Raw genomic sequence first — 21,511 nt, 5'->3', positions numbered from 1 at the left:
TATACAAGAACTTCAGATACGATCATTCAAGTTTGTGTCAATCTAAATAAGGTTAGAATTGCATTTTTTGGCTATTTGGCACCCAGATCATCTTCCTAATTTGTTGCCCCAACATCTTATCTTACTCAATTTCTAACACCTATTATAAACCATTCTCTGTATTATCACTATACCCAGGCCTACTGAAAGAGCTAGGATTAAGTGACAGGTTTACACTAGGGAATGGAGGAGTTCTGCAAAGATACCTGAAGAATTTTAAAAGATGCATTAAACTTAAATGAAGCAGTAAGCTATCCATAAGGAGTTCTGAGGAAACACAGACTGACTCAAACAAACAATCAGTTTAAGGCCAAGTAAATAAGCAGATGCATCAAAAATAAGGCAGACAACATCTGAACAACCTAGAACTTAGCCTTGTGTGACTTTTATCAAGAAGAGCAAGAAAACGGGAGTGAATGAAGAGAAGCAGCAGCCAACAACAGAGAAGGCATGGACAACGGTAAAGGCATTTATCTTGTCAGGGACAAGGAAGAGGCAAGACAGAAAGTAAACTCATGTGCTCATATTTGGCCTCCAGAATGGCTTCCCATGTCCTACTCCCTCCTGTCTGCTTTCTTAGAACCTTCAAACAAGGATTATGGATCAGGCCACAAGCCAAACTTTGCTCTTCCGGCAGTCCATTTCAGAATACCCTCTCTCTATAGGCGCTGTAACCCAGGTTCCATCATGACTGTTACTATCAGCATCACATCCAAATAAGAGGAGTTTCCCATCACGTGATGGCTGCACATTCAAGAAGAGAGCACAGGCCCATGATGTCTCCATCTTAGCTCTGCGACTGTCAGCCAACTTACACCCTTCAGAACTGGAATACAGAAGGATGCTGACTTTCTTCAGCCAAACCCAGTTAAGTACCACTGGCATGGAAGCCTTGAAATTTGCCAGAGACTGGTTGCTAGCCACCCTGGGCAGCACAGTTTTAGGGGAACGAGGAAAGCATAAGACATACTGGAGAAGCTCCAGGATGAAGGTAGAGGAGAGGAACTTGCAGTCCTAAATGCAAATGGTACATTCAGTGAGAACTATTAGCCACAAGTGTCACATCAGAATTTAGTGCAGACCAGGTAATACAAATGATAAAAGAACAAAGGAGCTAAAGACTGAATACAGTAGATACCTTTAGGTAAACTATGCACACTGTGTAAGTGCATCATTTTAGCACTGGTAAAAAATAATTACAAGAGATCACTTGCTAATATCACATCACTTTCTAGTTCATGTTGCCTCTGGGTGTCAGCTTCACACAAACCCTTTTCACAACCAGGTAATTTAGAAAGCAGCATGCACAGGCCTGAAAGTGGCAGTCATATCTGGGAAGTCTATTCTGTGGTATCCTATACAAATTGCTCAGTCTAGCTGCCTACAAACTATCCTTTTTGTATTCAGGTTAGTTTTTAACTATTTCAAATAAAAAGCGAATGTCATGTCTTTTGGCTGAACAACCTTTGTGGGCTCCCACACCCACCAGACCATGTGGATATGTGTGTGTAGGACTGCCTCAGAGAACCCGGGCACACTGTGCACTGACATCCCACAGGCTCCACCTCTAAAAAGCACTTACAGCCACATCTGATTAGACTATACATCCAGAGCAGCAGCAATGTTGATTTTTCCACAGGGATGCTTGCAAGAAAATCATGATTTTAATAAAGACACAAAGGCCTGCCTTAACTCCTTTTATTGTATCAACAGCAGCAAATAAAACTTAAAAGTCACAGTTACATAAACAGTCATGTGCTAGAGAGCCCTCAGTCCCCCATTTTCCCTTCATGATTTCTGTGACCTATAATAGGTAAGCAGCACAGGAAGTCATTGTCCTCTTTGAATGGAATTTCTGGCTCGCTCACTTATCAACGGGATGATTATTCAACTCTTGACCCCGTCACAAAATGGTTTAGCAGTGTTGCTGGTGCTTGAACCAAATTTCTCTACTGCAGGCTGACCCAGAAGAGCAGCACAGCTGCAAGAAGGAACTGCCAAAAAGCCATAGCTCTTCTGTTCTGTCCTTCTCCCCTGTGCTTAAGAAGTGTGAAAATACTCACACAATTAGACAGGAAAAGAAGCCCTAGGTAGGACTCTCTATTTCATCTCCACATCTTCTAAAATAATGATTTTCCTAACTGGAGGGAGGGAGGAGAGGGGAAAAGAAAGGCACAGCTTTTAAAGACAAGGCATACATCCTCTACTTTTATCCCCAACTTAAAGTTACTTTGAAAAAAATCACTTACAAGAAAACCCCTGAATATTCACCTAGTAATTTCTCTAGTACTGCTTTTTTTAAAAAAGGGCTCCAAGGCAAACAAGATTAGAGAAAGTTAATTACCTTGCAGTAACTGGAATTCTTCAAGATGCTTTGTCCATATGCACAAACAACTGAACGGGCAGAAGTACCATGCATTCAGGTTTGCCAACTGCTACACAACCACAAGAGGTCAAAATGCATGTACAGCACCTCGGTTTCCTCTCAAAAGCAGAATACAGGTGTGATGGATTCTCCCAAGGAAGAAGAAAGTGGGATTACTGAAAAAGCTTGTCACAGACAGAATAAACCTACCTTTATTTCCTTTCCCTCAAAGGATAAGAATTTTGTGATAAATGGAAAACAGAGACAGTGGCCTTTCAACCACACGCCCCAGAATAAAAGCATCAAGTGGGTTTTGTTACCTGCCAAAACAAGACTTCTTTTACTAAGTGTCCATGGAGGAGAACAGAAATACATGGTTTCTCCTGAGGTGAGCTGTCACTGCTTGATGAAGGTTCTCAAGGCTGTCGACAGACCACAAGATAGGACCTTCTAGTGACAACAAGTCTGATCTCCCCCAAAACAAGTTCTTCAAAAGATAACTCCTAGTACGATGGATGTTTGACATCTTGCCTCCAAGAAAGAGTAACTGTTTTTCTGTTCTAGTCAAGAGGTTATAGTTAGTAACTGTGGGATCAGTGTTTGAGGAGTGTTGCTTCCACTGGGACTCAGAGACTTTAAGCACCAAATGAACAGGCACTGCCTTAGAGTGCAGTTAGAAGACACTATTAAGGTGACAAAAGCTCAAGACCGACAGAAGTGGTGGTCTTGTGCCTTCCCTTGCATTTGCTCTGTTGTTTGTTTGACTGCTTGATGAGCTAATTTCAACTCACTAATCTGGCAGAAAACTACCCACTCTGCCAAGAAATCAGAACAAAAATGTAAAGGAGGCAGGAATGGGGAAGCAGGAGGAAGAGTCAACAACCTGAGCCCCCTATCTCCTCAGGTCTTTTAGGGTGCAAAGCATATCATGTCCCATCAGTGAAAAACACCAGAGGATCTCCCTCCCATCCCAAACCTCAACAATGCACTACATCTCTCCAAGGAGAGCTGGCCCTTGCACTCAGGGTGGCCACCGCAGGCAACATCATGCAGGGTGCTTTAGAAGCCTTATCTGGGACATCTGCAGTTGGGTTGGCCACCACAGATTCTCCTGATACCAATTAAAAAAACCTCTTCTCTAGTACTGGGTGGCAGCATCTTCATGGGAGAAGAAAAGTCATAAAGACGCAGAAATCACAGCTTAACAGTGAGGCCCAGTAACCACCAACTGAAAAGCAGGTGGGCAGAGCAGTATGCCTTATAGAGTAACATATAACAATTTTACATACATGTATGTAAATATATATAGTATATGTGTATAATAATATATCTGTGTCACTACAATTTAGAATCACTTTGTTCTAGCTGGATTTTGCCACTATTTGAGGCTCAGTGAGCTGAAGTATTTGAGGTGTGTGTATGAAACAGAACACATATGGCCTTAGAGGAGGGGAATATTTTTGAAGACCATTTCTCAGGCAGTATGCCACAAAAGAGCATCCTATGCAAGAAGATTTCATCAGCTGACTTGACCAATACCTAGAACTCCTGGAGAGAAGGTAGACAAAGACAGTGAGCTGAATTTTATGATTGAGATTTTCAGAAGAAACAAATATTTCTGAAGTCAGCTTACGCTGCAAAGGCTCACTAGTAGCCCCAAGACAGATTCATAAAGCACATAAAGTGTCAGTATAACAACAGAAAATCATGTTCCTTACAAAATGTATTTTATGGTACCGATGTACTCCTTGTAACACTTTTATGGAGACTGAGCAAAATACCACAGCTGGCCTTATTGAAAGTTTCTTCCACAGGCCCTCATGAACATCCTATAATAACCTATAGTTGAGTTTGGGCACACCTTTCATAAAGCATAGGATAGTTGATCATGACAGATTTATACCCTAAAGGAATATGGCCAACTGAAAACCACAAGTCTGTACATTAACATATCAAATGAATACTCTTTTGCCTGGTGAAAACAGAAAATATGATAAACCATTTGCTATAAAACCAAACATTTTTTTAGGCAGCAACTTCTGAGCCAGATTCAAGATTATCAGAAATTTCAGGCTTCCCTGTGTCTTTTAAAACAAGTTACAGTATCAGATTAAGACTCTGATAGAGTATTATAAATTTGAGGACAAATACATGGGAGATTAACTGTTATTCCCACAGCTCTAGTTGAAATGGGAGTCAGCTTTAACAATCTTTGATGGTTCAAATGGACCACATGTACAAGACTACACAGAGAGATTCCCTACACCTGGAGCAGTAGTGGATCTTTTATGTCAGCACACATTTACCACTGTAGGTTCATTTACATGTAAGTTCAGTACAGTGACCAGAAATTCTACCTTTTCTTAGTTATAAGGAAGTTTTAAAACTCCTTAAAGTTATTCTAGGTAGCCAAAATTCACTTTGCTTGTTCATTTGTTTTGCTCCAGATACGTGTCTATGACATAGGCTGTTGCAGTGACAAAGTATTGAATACCAAAAGGTAATAGGGATGCTGGCACCTCCAAAATAAGAAGATTTAAGCATTATTCTACAGACTTCTATTATCCTTAGCATACAGGGTCAAGACCTATCATCTCAGCCTACTTCCTAAAGGAGGGGAAGTATTTCAAGATTTCCCACCGTGGGCCTTCATTATAAATGAAACCACAAACAACCCTAGCAAACAGTGTTGAAAAGCTGGCTACAGCCAGAAGATCTCTAAATGAGGGAACTTAGTTTCCACTCTAGATCAAATTATTGTGGGAGATAATTGCATAACTGCCAAATGGTCAATACAGGAATCCATAATATTTTAAAGTCATCCTTGAATGACAATTAACTTTATGAATAAAAAAAAAATATTCCTTTGGCAAGTCATTAATGAAATCTTCTTTGAGAAGTTGCTTATGGAACACAGAACTAGTCTGTCTACTAGGAAATTCTAAGCAGAAACACAAAACTGCCTTATCTTAAATGTAGTCTATCTGTAAACCAGAGATTCAGTTACTCATTTCCAAATGGCTACTTGCTTTGTAGCAGTTCGATTCTAGGTCATAATTTTCTGTTGTATATTTAAGGTAGAGGACATCAAAATACAGATGATTTTTTTTTTTCCCCCCTGACAAGATCTCAGGCTGACTTCTCTGAAAAAGAGATAGAAGGAAGGAAAACCATCGTCAGACTAGACAATCACTATGAGCTCAAGCAATGAAGTAGCTCAGCACTCTCAATCATCATACATCATACAGTTCTGTTTAGGTGTTATGGAAGACAAGATCCATTCACTTGGACAATTCTGCTTGAGAAAATGGAAAGATAAATACTATGTTATTAAGAAAAGCAGAATAACCACCTCCGTTCTTTACACCTTGCATCCCTCAAAAGGCAATGGATTTCAAGAAAGGAGGTGGGCACATGTGAATGTTCATGGAACTAGACAAAAACCTGACCTATGACCTGGAATAAAAGGCTCAGAGATAAAGGAAATTTATTCATTTTCAGAAAGGTGAGCCTCTGCCTTGAACAGCTCAAGTAAGGCCAGCACAATTTCTTTCTGCACACCCTACAGTGCTTTTTGGCACCATGATGATCAGTCTCCATGACAAAGACTAAGTATAAAACAGGGTTTAGAGGATCTATCTGCTGGCTGGACAGCTCAAGGCATCTTAAAGTGATTATATTATTCTTGGCTGTCAGTGGTATCCTCAAGACTGGCAAACACCAGAAGAAATTTGGGAGAAGTACCCTTAATGGTATCACTTTCATGTAGTGTGCACTTCCCAAGAAAAGAAACCTCCATAGGCAAAAACAAAGTAAGGCATTAAGCATAAAAAGTGTATTTTCTTCTATCACATTTTGTGTGATCTAGATGCCAAAAAAGGCACGAAAGCTTTGCTTTCTAATCTTCATTTAACTTGATAACAAATAAAACTGGTGGTCCACTCTATTTTGCATACCTTGCTCTCAGTTTTGAGCTACATCTATAAACTGCTTGCTCTTAGTGCCTTCATCAGCTAACAATCCATCTTAATTAATTAAGGCCTGCACCTGACCTGCCACCTCCCCAAAACTGGCTGCAGTGATAGCTGTCTCAACTCTTTACTGCGACAAAAATTCATCTTCATTGCCTGAAATGCCCTGCAAGCCTCAGCACAGTCACAACCCCAACAGTAAAAAGTAGGCACAAGAATCCTCACAATTTACAGCAACCAAGACTAAAGTGATCTGTTTACGCTATGGATTATTCTAACACTGATTTACCCTCAAAATGTGCAACTCATTTTAGTATGGCTAGTTATTTAAAACTGACAGGGTCACCACAGCAACATGACTTTAGTCACCCTTACAGTTGGAAAGGAAGCAAATGAGAAGTTGCAAGTGTCAACTGAGCTGGCAACAGGGGCTGATCAAAGTGAGAAGAGTGTTCAAACATGCCACTTACTTGCATACAAACAATATGCAATGATAACTCCCTGATCACAACAGCAATTGAGCATTATGGCCTGGGAACGGCGTAAGTTTGCAGAACGTTCTCACATTACCAGAAACACCAGAAAATTGATCTAAAGGATCTCCAGGAAAAAGCCGTAAGTCACCTATGCTCTGAGCTGTCCTGTGCAGGGCAATTCCAAACTATTCTAGGGGACAAACCATTGACCAGAAGGGTAACGGAGGCACCAAAACCACACCGGCTGATTAGCTGCTCCTCCACCTCCACCCACTCATTTCAAGTAGCTGCCCTCATGTGTTGTACACACCATAAAGGATCGTGCCTGTAAGCAATCCAGAGTAAATTTACCATAGCTACCACAAGGTTATCAGAAAAAATTGTCTGCTAAGGTTGATAAATCGGTCAATTACCTGCTTCCATAACTTTTATTCTTCTGTAAATGTTTTCATCCTTACATTACCAGTACCTATGAGAAGATGATCTGAACGTTGCCAAAACCAACTAGATTACTAGCAAATCCTTAATTACTATGAACAAGATTACAACAGTCTTATTTTAAAAAGGTTTCTAAACACCAAAGCAGTAACTCCAGAAAACAAAGCTTCCTTGCTGTCATTTGAAGCTGCTTGTCTCCACGTTTACTCTTGGTCTGCACAAGACCCTCAGTGCTCCCCCTCAGCCCCCCTGAACACCACAGCAAGAGCAGCTGCTGTCTTTCCATCGGTACCCCCAGCATGGCTGAGCAGATATACACACAGGGCATGAAGTTCCCAGTCTCCCCTTAGTTCCTCCTATCAAGTCCAATCCACCTTCCTCCCCAAGCCACACACTCCCCAGCCCCTTTAAAACAGGAAGAAATAATTAACATACAGAGGAAGGGGAAAATGGGCAAATACTACTGAAGCACGGCAACCACTGCCTTCATCTTCATGGCAGAGATGCTTTAGTACCCCAGGTGGGAATCTGAAGAACAATCCAGTCTTCGCAGGTGCCAGGAGAGTATGGGAAAACCACAGAAGGCCATCGTCCTTGCCAATGAGCTGGCTTAGGCTCAAAATGGAATATCAAAACTATGCCAAGGTAGATAGGCATGATCTCAGGTAAAATTTCCCTCTCCGTACTTCCTCTCACACTGGTAATAGCAAGAGATTTCCAGAAAAGGAGAACAAAAAATACCTGACTAATCACACAGAAGCTGAAACCCAAAGGATAATGATATATCATCCTTCTTTCTCTACACACAGAAGTTATTAAATACAAAGGACTGTGCAATCCTGTGAAACCAAAGATGTGGTTTTCTGCGTCTCTTCAAAGGCACAGTCAAATTTTAGAATTCAGAAACGGAGAAATCCCACCAGGGTTTGTACAGGGACAGACTAATGTAAGTCCAGCACAGCTTCAATACTCGAAGAAAGCCCTCTAGAAGGTTTCATCAGCACTGTAAAAACATAAAGCAACATCCAGAGCATATCTAGCCATTTCAAGGAACACATTTTTCACCTTTTGCCTGCTTACCTCTGTTCCTCCAAGGGACAACCTGCTATACAAATGCACAACCTCAACCACTGTTACCTTGATTTCCCTAAGAAACTAAGTGCATCTTTCCTACAGGACATCTAATTTAGAATACAACCTCTCTTCTTTCAGGCTGAAACTATCTTTTTGTTGGGTCACATGTGCCTAGGACAGCAGGCTGACTCCCTGGCTTGTACTCCTATGCACTATACAAACACAACAAAGGAGAAGGAAACAATATTTCCTTGTCTCTGTCACACACAAGGTAATCCTTGAGAGCACGTTCTGATGTCTAATCACTACCATAGCAAACAGAAATCCAGGAGACACTCAGGTAAAAGAGTAATCAGAAGTCCTACAGAAGAACATGGTATTTCCGATCCACTTTTTCCATGACTACTGGCCCTAATTTCCCAAGCCAGGTCAACAATGTCAGGGATAATACAAATGGCAGCCTTCCCTTTTCCTCTTCTCTCCAGTGGATTAAAGGCATGCTGTGTCTTCTCTTGAACCAGATCCAAACAACTTCTCACTCTATTAACTTCTGAAACTGCCAGTAGTCTTCAGGCAGTGACACTGATAAAGTAGTGATATTATCAAAATGAAAAATGGGTATTTCTCTACTTCCCTACCTTTACAATCTTCTCCAGCTGGTCTAGAAAACTTACAATGAAACTGACTGGCAAAGGGTAAAAAAAGAGAATAATTATCAGTGATAAAAGCAGTGATTATACCACAAGTGGTTTTGGAGAAAGAGAAGGAGGAAGAAAACTAGTCCTCATCAGTGTAGTAGTGCTACACAAGGATTAAAGCTGAAAAAAAGCTGTCTGTGAAGCTCTCCCAATAGGTGTGAAGAATCTCTGAAGAGAACTTGCTGTTGAGTCACAGGAAAAAGAAAAAACAAGAAGTCAAAAAAGCTGGAGATTTCATGTCTGTAAACCGTCCTGCCGGGCCTCCAAACATCCCCACAGACATCATACAACTTCAATAGCTCTGTCACTGCAGTCTAGAACCATTGGACCCAAAAAACCCTTCCAAGGAACAGTTATAACTTACAGCACCAGTAAAAGAGCAAGAGAAGAATTCTTGCATTCTAAAGGGAGGTTTTCATCTCCTCAGCACAAAGTTAACCCAGTTAGTTTCTAAGGAAGGAAGGAAGAACACAGCCACAGTCTCTATCTGCCTCTTTATTGCTGCAGGAGGTTGGCTGCCTGCGCTTCATATAAAGGATGTACTGGAGTTTGAAAAACTGACAAAGAAGTGGTTGCATTGCATTTGCCTGCCTTGATGATATGATGTACTGTTGTACATTCTGACCTATGCTTACTTTGACTTTTTTGGTCAGCTCATTATTTCCTTCTCTGAGCACGAATAAGACATCTTAACTTTCCAATAGCCCCAGTGGCATTCTGGCCAAAGCAATTCATTCCCCTCCATTCAGAAGAATCACTACCGCTACATATTCAATAATCCAGACACTCCTGTTCAGTTTATGCATAGGGCCAGGTTCTCTCCTGTGTGACATGTATCTAGCAAAGGAGGAACACAGCATGAGCCTTTATAGGTCTCCGATTCTCCTTTGTGTTTTCTAACCTAGACTCAGCCTGGAGACTGGCTCATCAACAGCAGCTGGAAATGGCTGTTAACTAGCAATAAGTAGATCTGAGAGTGTTCCAGCTGTGGCTTCATCTCTGACCCTTTCCATCTCTGATTCGCAGTCTATTCTAAGTCACAGTGATATGAAGATGTGTGGAACAATGGTATTATTTCCCTGCAGGAACATCCCCATGCAATGAGAATCCCCATCTGGGAAGGCCAAGGCAACTTCCATAATATTTGCATCATGCTAGCAGCACAAGGGAGATCAGAGGAAGGCTGCAAAGCTGGCCCATTGCCAATAATAAACACTAAGTCCTGCTTTAAATGTTAAGTGGAACTCAGTGAAGTCATCTTAAATTATTCTAAATATTGAAGTTGGAAAGGTAGTGACAGCAAATACTGGGAACTTTCCCTTTTATTAAAATACAGAAAGAGAAACCCCCACACTATCCACTCAATACACTGGCTCTTAGAAAAATTATTTTTAAATATATGGAATTGTTGCTTTAGAACACATTTGTGAGGGTGGTCCCAGTGATCAGTAAAGTAAAAGAAACAACAAAATCAACTAGAAATGTTGATGTCACCTTAAGATGTAGGCTGCAATAAACAAAACATGGGAAGCTTCAGATCAAGCTGCTGCAGTGCCTTTAATTATCCCTATTGTGTTTACAACCTCTATCAAGGGGTCATGAAGTGGAGGGAAGAGCCCACAAACCTCATGCATGGGAATATTCAAGCATAGCAGGTGACATCAGGCCAGCATACCTGCTCTAACGAAGACCTTTTTTTTTTTTGATTAGTTTCTGTTTGCTATATGCAGCTTCTGCTGCTCTATTTTGGTAAATGATGTGCTTCTGATTTACCATTTTGCTCTGCCCCATTACTCACCTGAGGTGCTTCATACATATTAGTTTTCTGACTGGTTCAGAAACAAAAGGTTTAAGTTTTAGATACTGAAATTATTTCTTCCTGTGAATGTCACAGGAATCTAGTTCCCTATAATTTAATTTTTTGCCTCTCTCCCAAAGTCAGATTAAAACATGGCAAATTATATTCTCTGTGCTTCTAATTCCTCCCACAAGGACGATATTATGGTAACTATCTAAGAGAAGCTTCAAGAAGTGTTTGTTTTGTCGTGCTGTGTTTGCTACCAAAGACAGCTGCTTTCTCTGTCCCTGAGAGGATTGCTTGGGGTTAACAAGCAAAGCCAAATAAGAGAGGATTAGGAAGCTACTTGTAGTGGTAGGCTAACACACAGAAGCAGACCTTTCCATGTGGAATAGGCACTCCTCACTCCTAGACACACTATTTAAGGCACTGCCTCAGCTTTCAACCTTAGGAAAAGTCAGAGGTCACGTAATTAATGTGCAAGCACTGAATAAAGAGTGGACATTCCCAAACCTTATCTTATTTTAAAGAGATATTCTGTGCCAAGCTCCTAGTACAAGAAACTAATGCTATGGCTCCTTAGGGCACAGACACTGCATAAATGGCAGCAATCCATTTCTACACTCTGCCTAAAAATCCACCTAAAATTCAGATGCAGAGGAACAGCTACAAGCAAAGGGGAAGTTTCATGTTCATGTCCATTCCACTGCTGGCTTTTCTGCTGAACAAACAAACAAGTCTGCCAATGGCAGTGGGATTTGATTTTATTTTTTCAAAGTGCATTTCTTGGCTGAAAACTCCGTGGGCTTTACCAACACTTTTTATGCAGGCCAGTAAATGCCTTCAAAGACAACAACTCCGATTCTCATGAGAGTATGCCTGTACTAAATAACACGGTGCTATGTGGCGATATCTGAGCCAGCTTGAGTATGCCCACAAGTATTATAGCTGAATTAACCTGGGTAGACTGCTGTGATAACTGCCTCCTGTACACAAGGTAGCTTATTTAGAGCTTGCTTTGTTATCTCAATGTGGCATAGCACTGTGCAGGAAGACAATATAAACAATTATGGTGAAGTCTATTTAGACCTTAGGGGCAATGTAAAAGTACCTCAAGGTGGGCAGAAGGGCCCCTTTCAGAGTTATTCACTGTGCAAAGAACTCCCTTTGGCAACGCAGAATTGACAAAACGATCGTGTCAGCCCTTCCTTTCCAGAACAAGAAGCAGGGTGAGAGCCTGGGAGCAGCAGAAATTAGAGCAGCTCCAGGCTGTTATGCTTACACTGGTGCCTGAGAAGGGCTCTTCACGGGCTCGAAGTGCTAGAAATACAGAGGTAGATAAAGGGAACTTCTGCTCCAAACACAGATAAAGAAATTCCTCAGCCACTAGTTGCCAGGTCTAGATCTGGCACAGCAGTCTAAGGGGAGAGACTCTGGCTGTGCTTCAGGAAAGCAAGCAAACACAAACAGCTACACCACCAGCTGCTATCTAAATCCACTTGCCTGCCACCTTCTCTGATCCTCACCTACTTTTCACTGCATGATCACCTAGCTGTTATTTTAATTCTTTTTTTTTTTTCAGATGAGTTATTATTTGTATTACTACACAAACCAAAGTGAAATCTAGAAGTAGTTTGCAAAGAATTTGTGTTCATTAATAAAGTCACGCACGGGGATCACTCATCAAGCTAAATACACACTTGTTAAAGCCATCAATTCTTTTAATGCCTTTTCCTAAAAGTTACTTGACATTTATTTTTAATAATTCACCAGAATTCTCATTTTTGCCCTGATATGGCATGTTGCAAACTCTAACTGGCATAAAGATCCAGGACACGTCCAAAACATTCACTTAAAATAGGAAGTTGTAATTTTAAAGTAAGCTTGTGCCAAATCTTCTCCCTTACAGAAACTTTCAGATAAAACTTCCACACTGCTAATTTAAGACCATGCAGGCAAGAATTATTTGTACCTACACAGAAAGCCCTGCAATAGAGGAAAAACCTCATCCAGGAAGCAAACCCCAGCTGTGGGTCAGCAGAGCTGTAAAACCTTCCTGAAGAAGGGAATCCCTAGAGGTAGGACCATGCAGAATTCAAAGGGATGATGACAGTAGCTTGCTTTGAGTTGCTTCAAAAATTTTACTTCTACCCTAGTGAGAGAGCATCCCAAATAAAAGAAACAAAATAATGAAGATGTTTGGAACCTAATTTCACTTTCTGAAACTGTGCATTAGATGATTCATTACAAGACCTCTATCACTCAGTAACCCTTTCATTTTTAACACAATTTATTCTAAACAGCAGCTAAATCATCAACCTTCCATAAAACCTTCTCTCTTGGCCTACTGTACTACCAACCCTAGTCAGTCTTTCCCCCCAGCTTCCATCCCTAGTGCCCGAGTACCAAAAAGAATGAGGGAAAGGACTGTTTACGCAGCCCAGTTTTTCTCTCCTTGCCGCACGTTTCTCAAAAAAAAATCCCCCATAACTCTGTCACGATTTCAAATTAATCGATCATGGACTCTGCCCAAATTCTTAACCTGCAAAACGGAATAGGCCTGTCTTAGCATTAGGATTAATTTGGGATTCTACTACTCAGTGTAATTACACCACAAGCAGGAAATCCCTCGGAAAGGAGAAACTTTGAGGAACAGAGCTAACCACTAAGCCAATGGTTCAGACTGAGCATTCAAACTCTCTGGAGTCCAGACCAAAGAGGATACCAGTCTGTAAACGCTACTGAAGCTAAGTGAGAACAAGAGAAATTGTCTTTGGGAGCGCAGCGCTTCCATAATTGTGACTCTAAGTTAGTCTATACAAAAAGAAAAACTGAAAGACAAGCTTTCATGTGAGCTTATGGATACATGCTGCCGAATCCTTCATTAAAGTAGTCACAATAGAGTAGATATGTGCAGAATCAGGGTTGACTGTACCCTTCAGCATGCACCCTTTCAAGCAAAGTATGGGTCAACTCTGAGTTTTATTGACTATATCTAAAAAAAACCCCCACCAAACCTTGGGGAAAGGGATATTATCCACCTTTTTGAGGTTTTTTTTTTTTTCCTTCATTCCAATACCATTTATTATTCTTCATGCCCATATCATTTATTACTCTTCCTAGAAAACATTTTTTTTAAAGTGGAATTAAAATAAAATGTTTTACTTGGCGGGGGGGCAGAAAGAGAGAGGAAGACAATTCCCCTCATCCCCTTGAAAACTGGGTTCTATTACATACTGCCAGCTACTCTGGACTACAGATTTTTTACATGCTATTATTTTTGTAAGAAACATGATACTTCAGCCTCCATACATCCTGAAGGGTTTTGTATGTATAGACCTAAATGATACAAATCCTATACCATGAATGGCAAGCTAGGCAACAAAATATGGTATACCAGAAACCAAGACAAAAATATTATTTAGAAGATACACTCTTCAAGCGTGACTCTGGAGTAGTTTAAGAGCTGTAATAGTAAAAGGATTCCAGGCATAAGCCATATTAGATCAGATGGTTAGGGAGAGCTAATGTCTATACTACAATTTCTTTGCAATGTGAAAGAGAAAAAGTCCTCTATACAGTTGCTTCATGACAAATCACATGCCTTGTGAAGCTTCATGTTAGAAACCCTTTTAACTTCCAAAAAGTCCTCTTTTGTAGGTCATGCTCTCATTATCTTGCTCTGGGATCTGGTCTGATTAAATTATAGGAAATTACTAATACTTCACTTTGAACAGCCAGCTCCTCCTGGCTCTTCTTCTACTTTTTTTTTTTTTCTCTAAACTTAATTCCTCCTACTCCTGCCTTCTTACATATGAAGATGACAACAATCACTCTATTACAAAGATTAAGTCATACTCCTTCTTCATCCGTTTAAAATTTAAAAGTAAAAATGCATTCTGTCTGCATGTTCTTACATTTCCCATTCCTCTGCTCTACCTGCAGGTTTTCCTGTTTGGCCAACTAAAAAGTTTGTTGTTTTGTTCTATGATCTTTTCCACTCCTGCCCCCTCTAAAATCTAATTTATAATATCCTAAAGACTTAAACAGCTTAACGAGCACAATGCTGACTCTTTAGTAGTCCAATTTATACTCCAGTGTGATTTATTCGTATTTTGTACTATCGAACAACACTAAGACATAGCCTACCATTGAATGGCTTTAGACATTGATCAGTGAATGATTTTATACAAGTGACTTAGTTTGCATAATGAAAAAATAATTAGGGTACAAGTTTAAAGAGACAGAGACTTCACATCAGAAAGAGTCCCCATAAAGGGAAAAAGTATTTCTGAAATGTAGTCTATGACGACTTCGCTATTATGAGAGGGACAAAATAAGAACAGTGTTTTTCAGGTGGAGTAATGCGGACGCTACTCCACCCACCAAAAGGCTGCTGTTCTTTCGAGAGGTGCATTACAGTACCACCAGGACAACTATGATGATAGCAATGAAATTATTAACCTAATCATACTAAGAATAATAATTTTCCCTACATGGATCCTCTTGTCAACAATGAGCTACATCATGATCCCTGCAGCAGTGAGAGGTTAAAAATAGTAAATAGAAAATATGTTAAAAGCTTCCCCTTGTACATGCAATGTCTGCTAGTAAGGTAATAAACACTATTAAAAGATTCCCATTCCTGGCAAAAGCCCTTTGTCTTGGAGGCAACTCTCAAACGCCGAATGATAGTAAAGGCTTTTCTGACATTGGGAAGTCTTTTGAAAAACCCATCCAACACATCCTCTCTTGCTATCAGAAAGTATCAAATGAAGCAAGCGGCAGAAATCAGAAAGAAGGAAGCTCTAAATCACTGCTAATTTACTTGTTTGACAGTATTTTCTTTACACTCCGATGATATAACCCAGCAATAAAAAACAACATAATAAAAAGCTTCACAGAGTTTAAGGGGGTTTTTACTGTATATAAAAAGCTGAACACTTCAAGACAGTACCTGGAATATCTAACATTATACCTGACTATGAATGCAACAAGAGTTATGCCCCCTCATTATCACATATCTAGTTTTGATAGTGAAACTAATACTATGTTAATTCTGCATCACCTTCTTTAATAAAATAAATCCAACAGAAAATATCACTGCAGTTTGTCCTACATTAAACCCATCCTTCAGGAAGTAGCAGCAGTTCAAACTTCTCAATGTAGCATCTAATTCTGCCTGATAGTCTATAACAAACACAAACTTTGTATAAATGGTATTGTGGCATTCATTCACAAACTGCATTGCTTACAAGCCTCCGAGACAGAATCAAACCCCAAGGAGTATTGATTGCTACACTTAAGGCAACGTAGTGGTCTACACCTTAAACATTTACTTGAGTGCCTCAAAACTTCCAAAAACTTTTACTTTTTGGGCTGAACTCTTCCAAGTCACGTTTGTGCAGTTCAGAGGAAACAGACTTTCAGGAATTTTCAGAAAAGAAAATAATAGCATGAGGTAGAATGGAAAGTAAGGCAACAAGGAGAAGAAAAATAGAGCAAAATTGTATTTACACAAACATTTTTAAAGATTTTGCTGCTAACTGAGGAAATGAGGAAAAAATATAAGTGCTCAAGTAGCTGAAGGGGAAAAAAAACCCCTAATGTGCGCACGTACACACAAACTAAGGAATGAGTAAAATTCCTTTAAACATTCTAGTGAAAATGAATTGACTTGTCTGAGTTAGTTGCACCCAAAAGTAATCATAAGACACATGTGCACTGAGCAAATTTTTAACTTACGGACCTAACTCTGTCATTGGAAACTGACTCTACACTGCAGTAGTATTTAGTTGGGGTATGAATGAGCCATTGTCTATCCAGGAACTCCTAGAGTCCTTTCCTCATCCACTTGTATCTTAAATTAAAAAGGATGTACTTTCTCTTGTATTTCACAGAGTGTGAGTGAAGACATTCTGCTGGCATCTGTGGCTAAACGGTTCCCAAAGCAGAAACTCTGCTTAGAATACATGTTAAAATGGGAGTCTCAAAGGGCCCATCCACCTGACTGAACCCAGAAGCTCGTCCTGCTTTGAGGAGGGGGCTAGGCCAGATGACCACTGAAGGACCCTTCCAAACTAAATAATGTTGCAAAACTTCAGAAACTGAAAGCTCAACCTTAACTCTGCCCTTTTAAGCAGATGCCACCAAAACACAGTATTACTGCATCTAATCGTTATCAATCTGCTTTCCCTTCAACCACTGAAGCGTCAGTATTTAGCAACTCCCTTGAAACTAAATTTAATTCTGGACCAGCCTGAGACATCTCTAAACAAACTCTTGTACAGAGAACTTCTTCACCATAGAGTGTGTTTTGGCAGCACAGTCTTCTCTTGTGAAATTACCTCTAAATTTACACAAGGGTTGTCCAATGAAGTCAATGGACAGAAGTATAAAATCAGAGTCCCAGTCAGCAGCAGCCACACACCGTCACTTCAAGCAGCATGGTAGCGTTCTTCAGGTGCATTACATGGCACACAACAATTTATAAGAAATTAATTAAGGCCTAGAGATCCTGAGAACACAGCTTCCTACTTGAGCTATACTTGAGTCCATAGCACATTTGCTCAGTTACACAGAATAATTTACCAATGGTAGAACATATCAAGACCTTACTATTTAATTCCCAAACAATTGCAGCAGAATCCAAAATATCAGAGAGGTTCAGTAAGATGCTACTTCATTTAGAGCACATTCATGCACCAGCAGCAACCTGTGACATCACTCGGGAGTGGATGATAGCCTAATACCCACAGTGGGGCAGAGTTAAGGTGAGCACGGTATTAGCCATCTTCTTTCTAGATGTACATGGTGCACTTTACATTCTCCTGCCATCATTAATATTTCAAAATGAACTACACACACTGTTCCTCTAAGAAATGTATTTGCTAAAACCAGCAGGAATTGTAGAATAAAAATGTATTTTACACTGAGTACCCATTAAAGCAACATGTTGCTAAAAAAAAAAATAATCACTATTTATAGCATTTGCACACAGAATGCAATGGATTCCTGGGCATTTTCTGAATCTGCAGGACTGCAGGCTAGAACAGTATTCCTGTAATTCTTCCTGAATTATCTGATTTATTATTATTATTGTTATTTATTGTCAAATAATAGCTTTTGATCCAGTGCAATCTAGCTGTAAAAGAAATTAAAATAAATAAAACCCATTAAAAAGTAACATTCGTGTGGGACATGCAGCATATGCGTGCTTCACACATCAGAAAAAAAAAAAACCTCCCATGAATTGAACCAAAAAATTAATCCAAAAGAACCACAAATTAGGCCGTGCATTTAAAAAAAAAAAAAAAAAAAAAAAAAAAAAAAAAAAAAAAACCCAAACCCAAACAACACAGGCAGAACTCGTTTTGCACAATGAAGGCGATTGTTCCCCGGCCCAGAGAAAGCCGTGCCCTCCCCTGGCGCGGCGGTCAGGAGGTCGGGGCCGAGGGGAGCCCCAGCCGCCACCCGGGGCCGGGGCCGCCGAGCTCCCGCCGCCGGAGCCGAGCCCCCGCCGCCGCCGCCGCGCCCGGGAGCGGCACGCCCGAGCGAGCTAAAATGGAGCCCAGGTTTGCTGTCAGGCCGCGAGGCAGGCGGAGGGCAGCCGCACCGGGGCGGGGGCGAGGGCAAGGTCAGCCGCCCGCCCCGCCGCCGCCGCGCGCCCCCGGACTCCCCTTCGCTCCCCCGCGGGGGTTTCTGCCCAACCGGGGCGGCGGGGCTCGCCCCCCCTCCACACACACAGAGGCCCCCCCTTCTCCCCACGAAACGCCCCTCCACGGCCACGCAAGGCCCTGCGCGCCCGGGCTTGGCCCCTGCCCCCGCCCGCCGCCGCCGCACCGGGGCCGGGGCGCTGCAGAGGCGGGCACCGCGCTCCCGCCGCCGGCTCGGCTCCTCGGCGGAGGGGCTGCGCGGGGGGCAAGCGGCGACGGGAGGGGGGGGGGGGCGGGAGAGAGAGACGGATAAATAAATAAATACAATTAAAAAAAAAAAAAAACACCAAAAAACACCAAAAATCCCCCAAGCAGACCCCCACCACAACTCGACCCCTTGATTCGACTCTGGTGGAAAGGAAAAGGAGATAGAAATATTTGTGGGGTTACGAGTGCCGCCCCCCGCGCCGACACCCCCGGCCCCGGCCCGTGTGCCGGTGCTGGAAGGGCGGCGGGGGGGGGAGCGCTGCTCCATTCCCTCCGCCCGCATAGCGGAGGGGGAAGGAGGAGGAGGAGGAGGAGAAGGGTCACAGCCACGGGCCGCGCTCCGCCCGCAGCGGCGCCCCCCGGGCAGGGAGCGGGGCCGCCCCGGTGAACTCCCGGTGACCGAGCCCGGCTCCGGCAGCGGCGGCTAAGCTCTCGCCCTGCCCCGAGCCCGGCGCGGAGGGGCTGCAGGCACGCTGCGAGCAGATGTGCCGGAGACAGACAAATGACCCTCATCCACAGCCCCCCCGCTCTCCTTAAACCAACCCCGGGGCCAAGCAGGGGCAGGGTATTTTTAGGTGCCTTCCCCTCCGCCTCCCTCTCTATAGCTGCCGAGCGCTTAATACAAGGAGAAGGGGGGAGGGGGGGGGCGGAGAGCGAGCAGGAGAAAAGTTAACTGTTTTGCAAAGAGGGGGGAAAATAGGCAGGGATGGGGGGAGGGACGGAGAAGGAGCAGGGTGAGCTTTGCCGGGGGATGGGGGGGGGGTGGGGGGTGCCCGCCGGCGGAGGATCGGGATGCACTTTAGCCCTGTGCTCTGCTGCTCCCGCCTGGGGCAGCGCCGCCGAAGCCCGAGTCCCGCCTGACCCTTCATTTCACTGCGGCCAGGAGGAGCCCGGAGCCCGCCGCCGCCTCTCCCCGCTCTGCAGGGACCTCGCCTGCCACCGTCTGCCTCCCCCTCCCCCGCCGCCGCCTCCGGCTCCCTACGGGGTGGCCGCGGGGTCGGGGGTGGCCGCGGGGTCGGGGATGGGGGTGCCCCCCGCCGCCGCCGGCCCCCTCCGCGGCCGCTGCCCGCCTCCCCCCAGCCTCCCCCCCCCGCCCTCCCCGCTCCCGGGCCGCCCAGCCCCGCCGCAACCTTTAGCCGGGGACGGACCTCTCGGCTGGTTCCGCACAAGACGCCAGCAGCCGCTTCCCCTCTCGCCGCCCTCCCCTCCGGTGCTAGCCCCCCTCCCCACCCCAATAAAACAGACACCCCCCCCCTCCCTCCGGCCCCAAACAGAAACCCACACCGCCCCCCCCCCCCCCCCAGCACAAATGCACAATCACGGGCGAGGGGAGGGAGAGGGAGGAAAGGGCGAGAGACGCGAAGAAAGAAGGGGGGAAAGGAGAGAGAGAGGAAATTAAAAGGGCACAAGGCTGTTCATCACCAACATGGCTGCCTTAGCTCAGACCTAAAAGAGGAATAACCCAGGCTGTGTCTTTGTCAGCTTCACCTCTGTAACCCTAAACTAATGCACGAAACGACGGAGGCGGCTGCAGAGGGGAAGGAGACGGGGAGAGAAGGAAGGAGAAAATGGCAAAAAGAGGGGGCACTTACGTGAAGAGAGGCGCTTGGGTTGCTCCTGCTTCCTCCTGGGCATTTTCCCCCTTTTTTTCACATTCTCCTCCTTGGTTTAACGGGAGATCAAATAAGACCGGGAGGGGGGGGCACAGACAGGCACAAAGCCGCGGCCCCCGGGGGAGCCGCTAACCGGGGCGGGTTTTCCCTCTTCGCCGAGGGAAAGGGGGCTGAAGCCGGTTTTCCCGGAGCCACCGCGAAGGGCTCCCTCTCCCCCTCTCTCTTTTCTTTTTCCTCTCCCCCCCTCCCTCCCCCCACCCCCCCACCCCCCCGCCCCCAACCCGGTCGTGCACCTGGCTTGTCCCCGGTCGCAGTTATCCCTCAGCGGCCGGGGATGTGCTCCCGGCGGGCGGGCGGGTGCCGGGCGCCGTGCCGGGGCGAGGGGCTGGGGCGGCGGGGCCCCCCGCGCCTCCCGGCCCCTACAACTAACACTAACGCCGGGATCAAAGGGCAGCGGCGGCGGCGGCGCTCACGGCTCGCCCGCGGGAGGCGGGCGGCGGGCGGGCAGCGAGAGGCGGACGGGGACACACACACACGCACACCCGGAGCCCGGCGGGCGGGCACACGCGTGCACACACACGCACACCGACCACGCACACAAACACGGACACAAACACGCACCCCCCGCGCAGAGCAAAGGGGAAGATGCCCCCGCGCTCCCCCGCCGGGGGCAGGCGGAGGGATGCGCTGCCCCACTCCTGCACCCGCGCCTAATTCGCTCTTTAATAAAAATAAAATAATAAAGCGCGCGGGGTGTGTGTGTGTGTGTCGTGGGTCTCGACCATCAGCGCTGTAATTCCCTCCTTTCTGCTAGGAAAGAAAATAATAACAACCACCCCTTTTTAAAATAAAATTAAATTAAGACGGTTTGCCTCTCTGTGTTAGGAAAGAAATATTGTCCTAGGGCAAATCGAGCCCCACAGAATTTCCTGGTGGTGTTCAGCTATTCCTTCACAAAGCACGGGGGCCGGAGGGACTCGCTGGAACTCAACTTCAGCACAGGGGGGGCGGGGGGGGTGGGGAAGAGGGTGATTAGCTACGACTCCCTCCGTGCCAAATTAAGTGTACAAACTAAGCGGGAGAGGGAGGTGGGCAAGTTCGCGTGTGGATGCGCTGT

At 44.2% G+C, this 21,511-nt stretch overlaps 1 protein-coding gene across 5 annotated transcripts in view; it reads right to left on the bottom strand.

The window, feature by feature from the left end:
- The window catches only part of ZNF827 (zinc finger protein 827), a 113,017-nt gene extending 92,412 nt beyond the window's left edge, over positions 1 to 20,605 (bottom strand). For all 5 annotated transcript variants that reach the window (XR_012633561.1, XM_074904988.1, XM_074904990.1 and 2 more), the window contains exon 1: positions 20,374 to 20,605. Coding sequence is in view for 4 of the 5 variants with exons in the window: in XM_074904988.1 (XP_074761089.1) it covers positions 20,374 to 20,416 (43 nt within the window). In the remaining variant the exon portion in view is untranslated. The remainder of the gene's footprint in view (positions 1 to 20,373) is intronic.
- Between the last annotated feature and the right edge of the window lie 906 nt (positions 20,606 to 21,511).

Source organism: Athene noctua, chromosome 4 (genome assembly GCF_965140245.1).
Source record: "Athene noctua chromosome 4, bAthNoc1.hap1.1, whole genome shotgun sequence".
Classification (NCBI taxonomy): Eukaryota; Metazoa; Chordata; class Aves; order Strigiformes; family Strigidae; genus Athene; species Athene noctua.
Note: the sequence above shows the minus strand (reverse complement) of the source record. Positions and strands in the feature narration are given on the sequence as shown.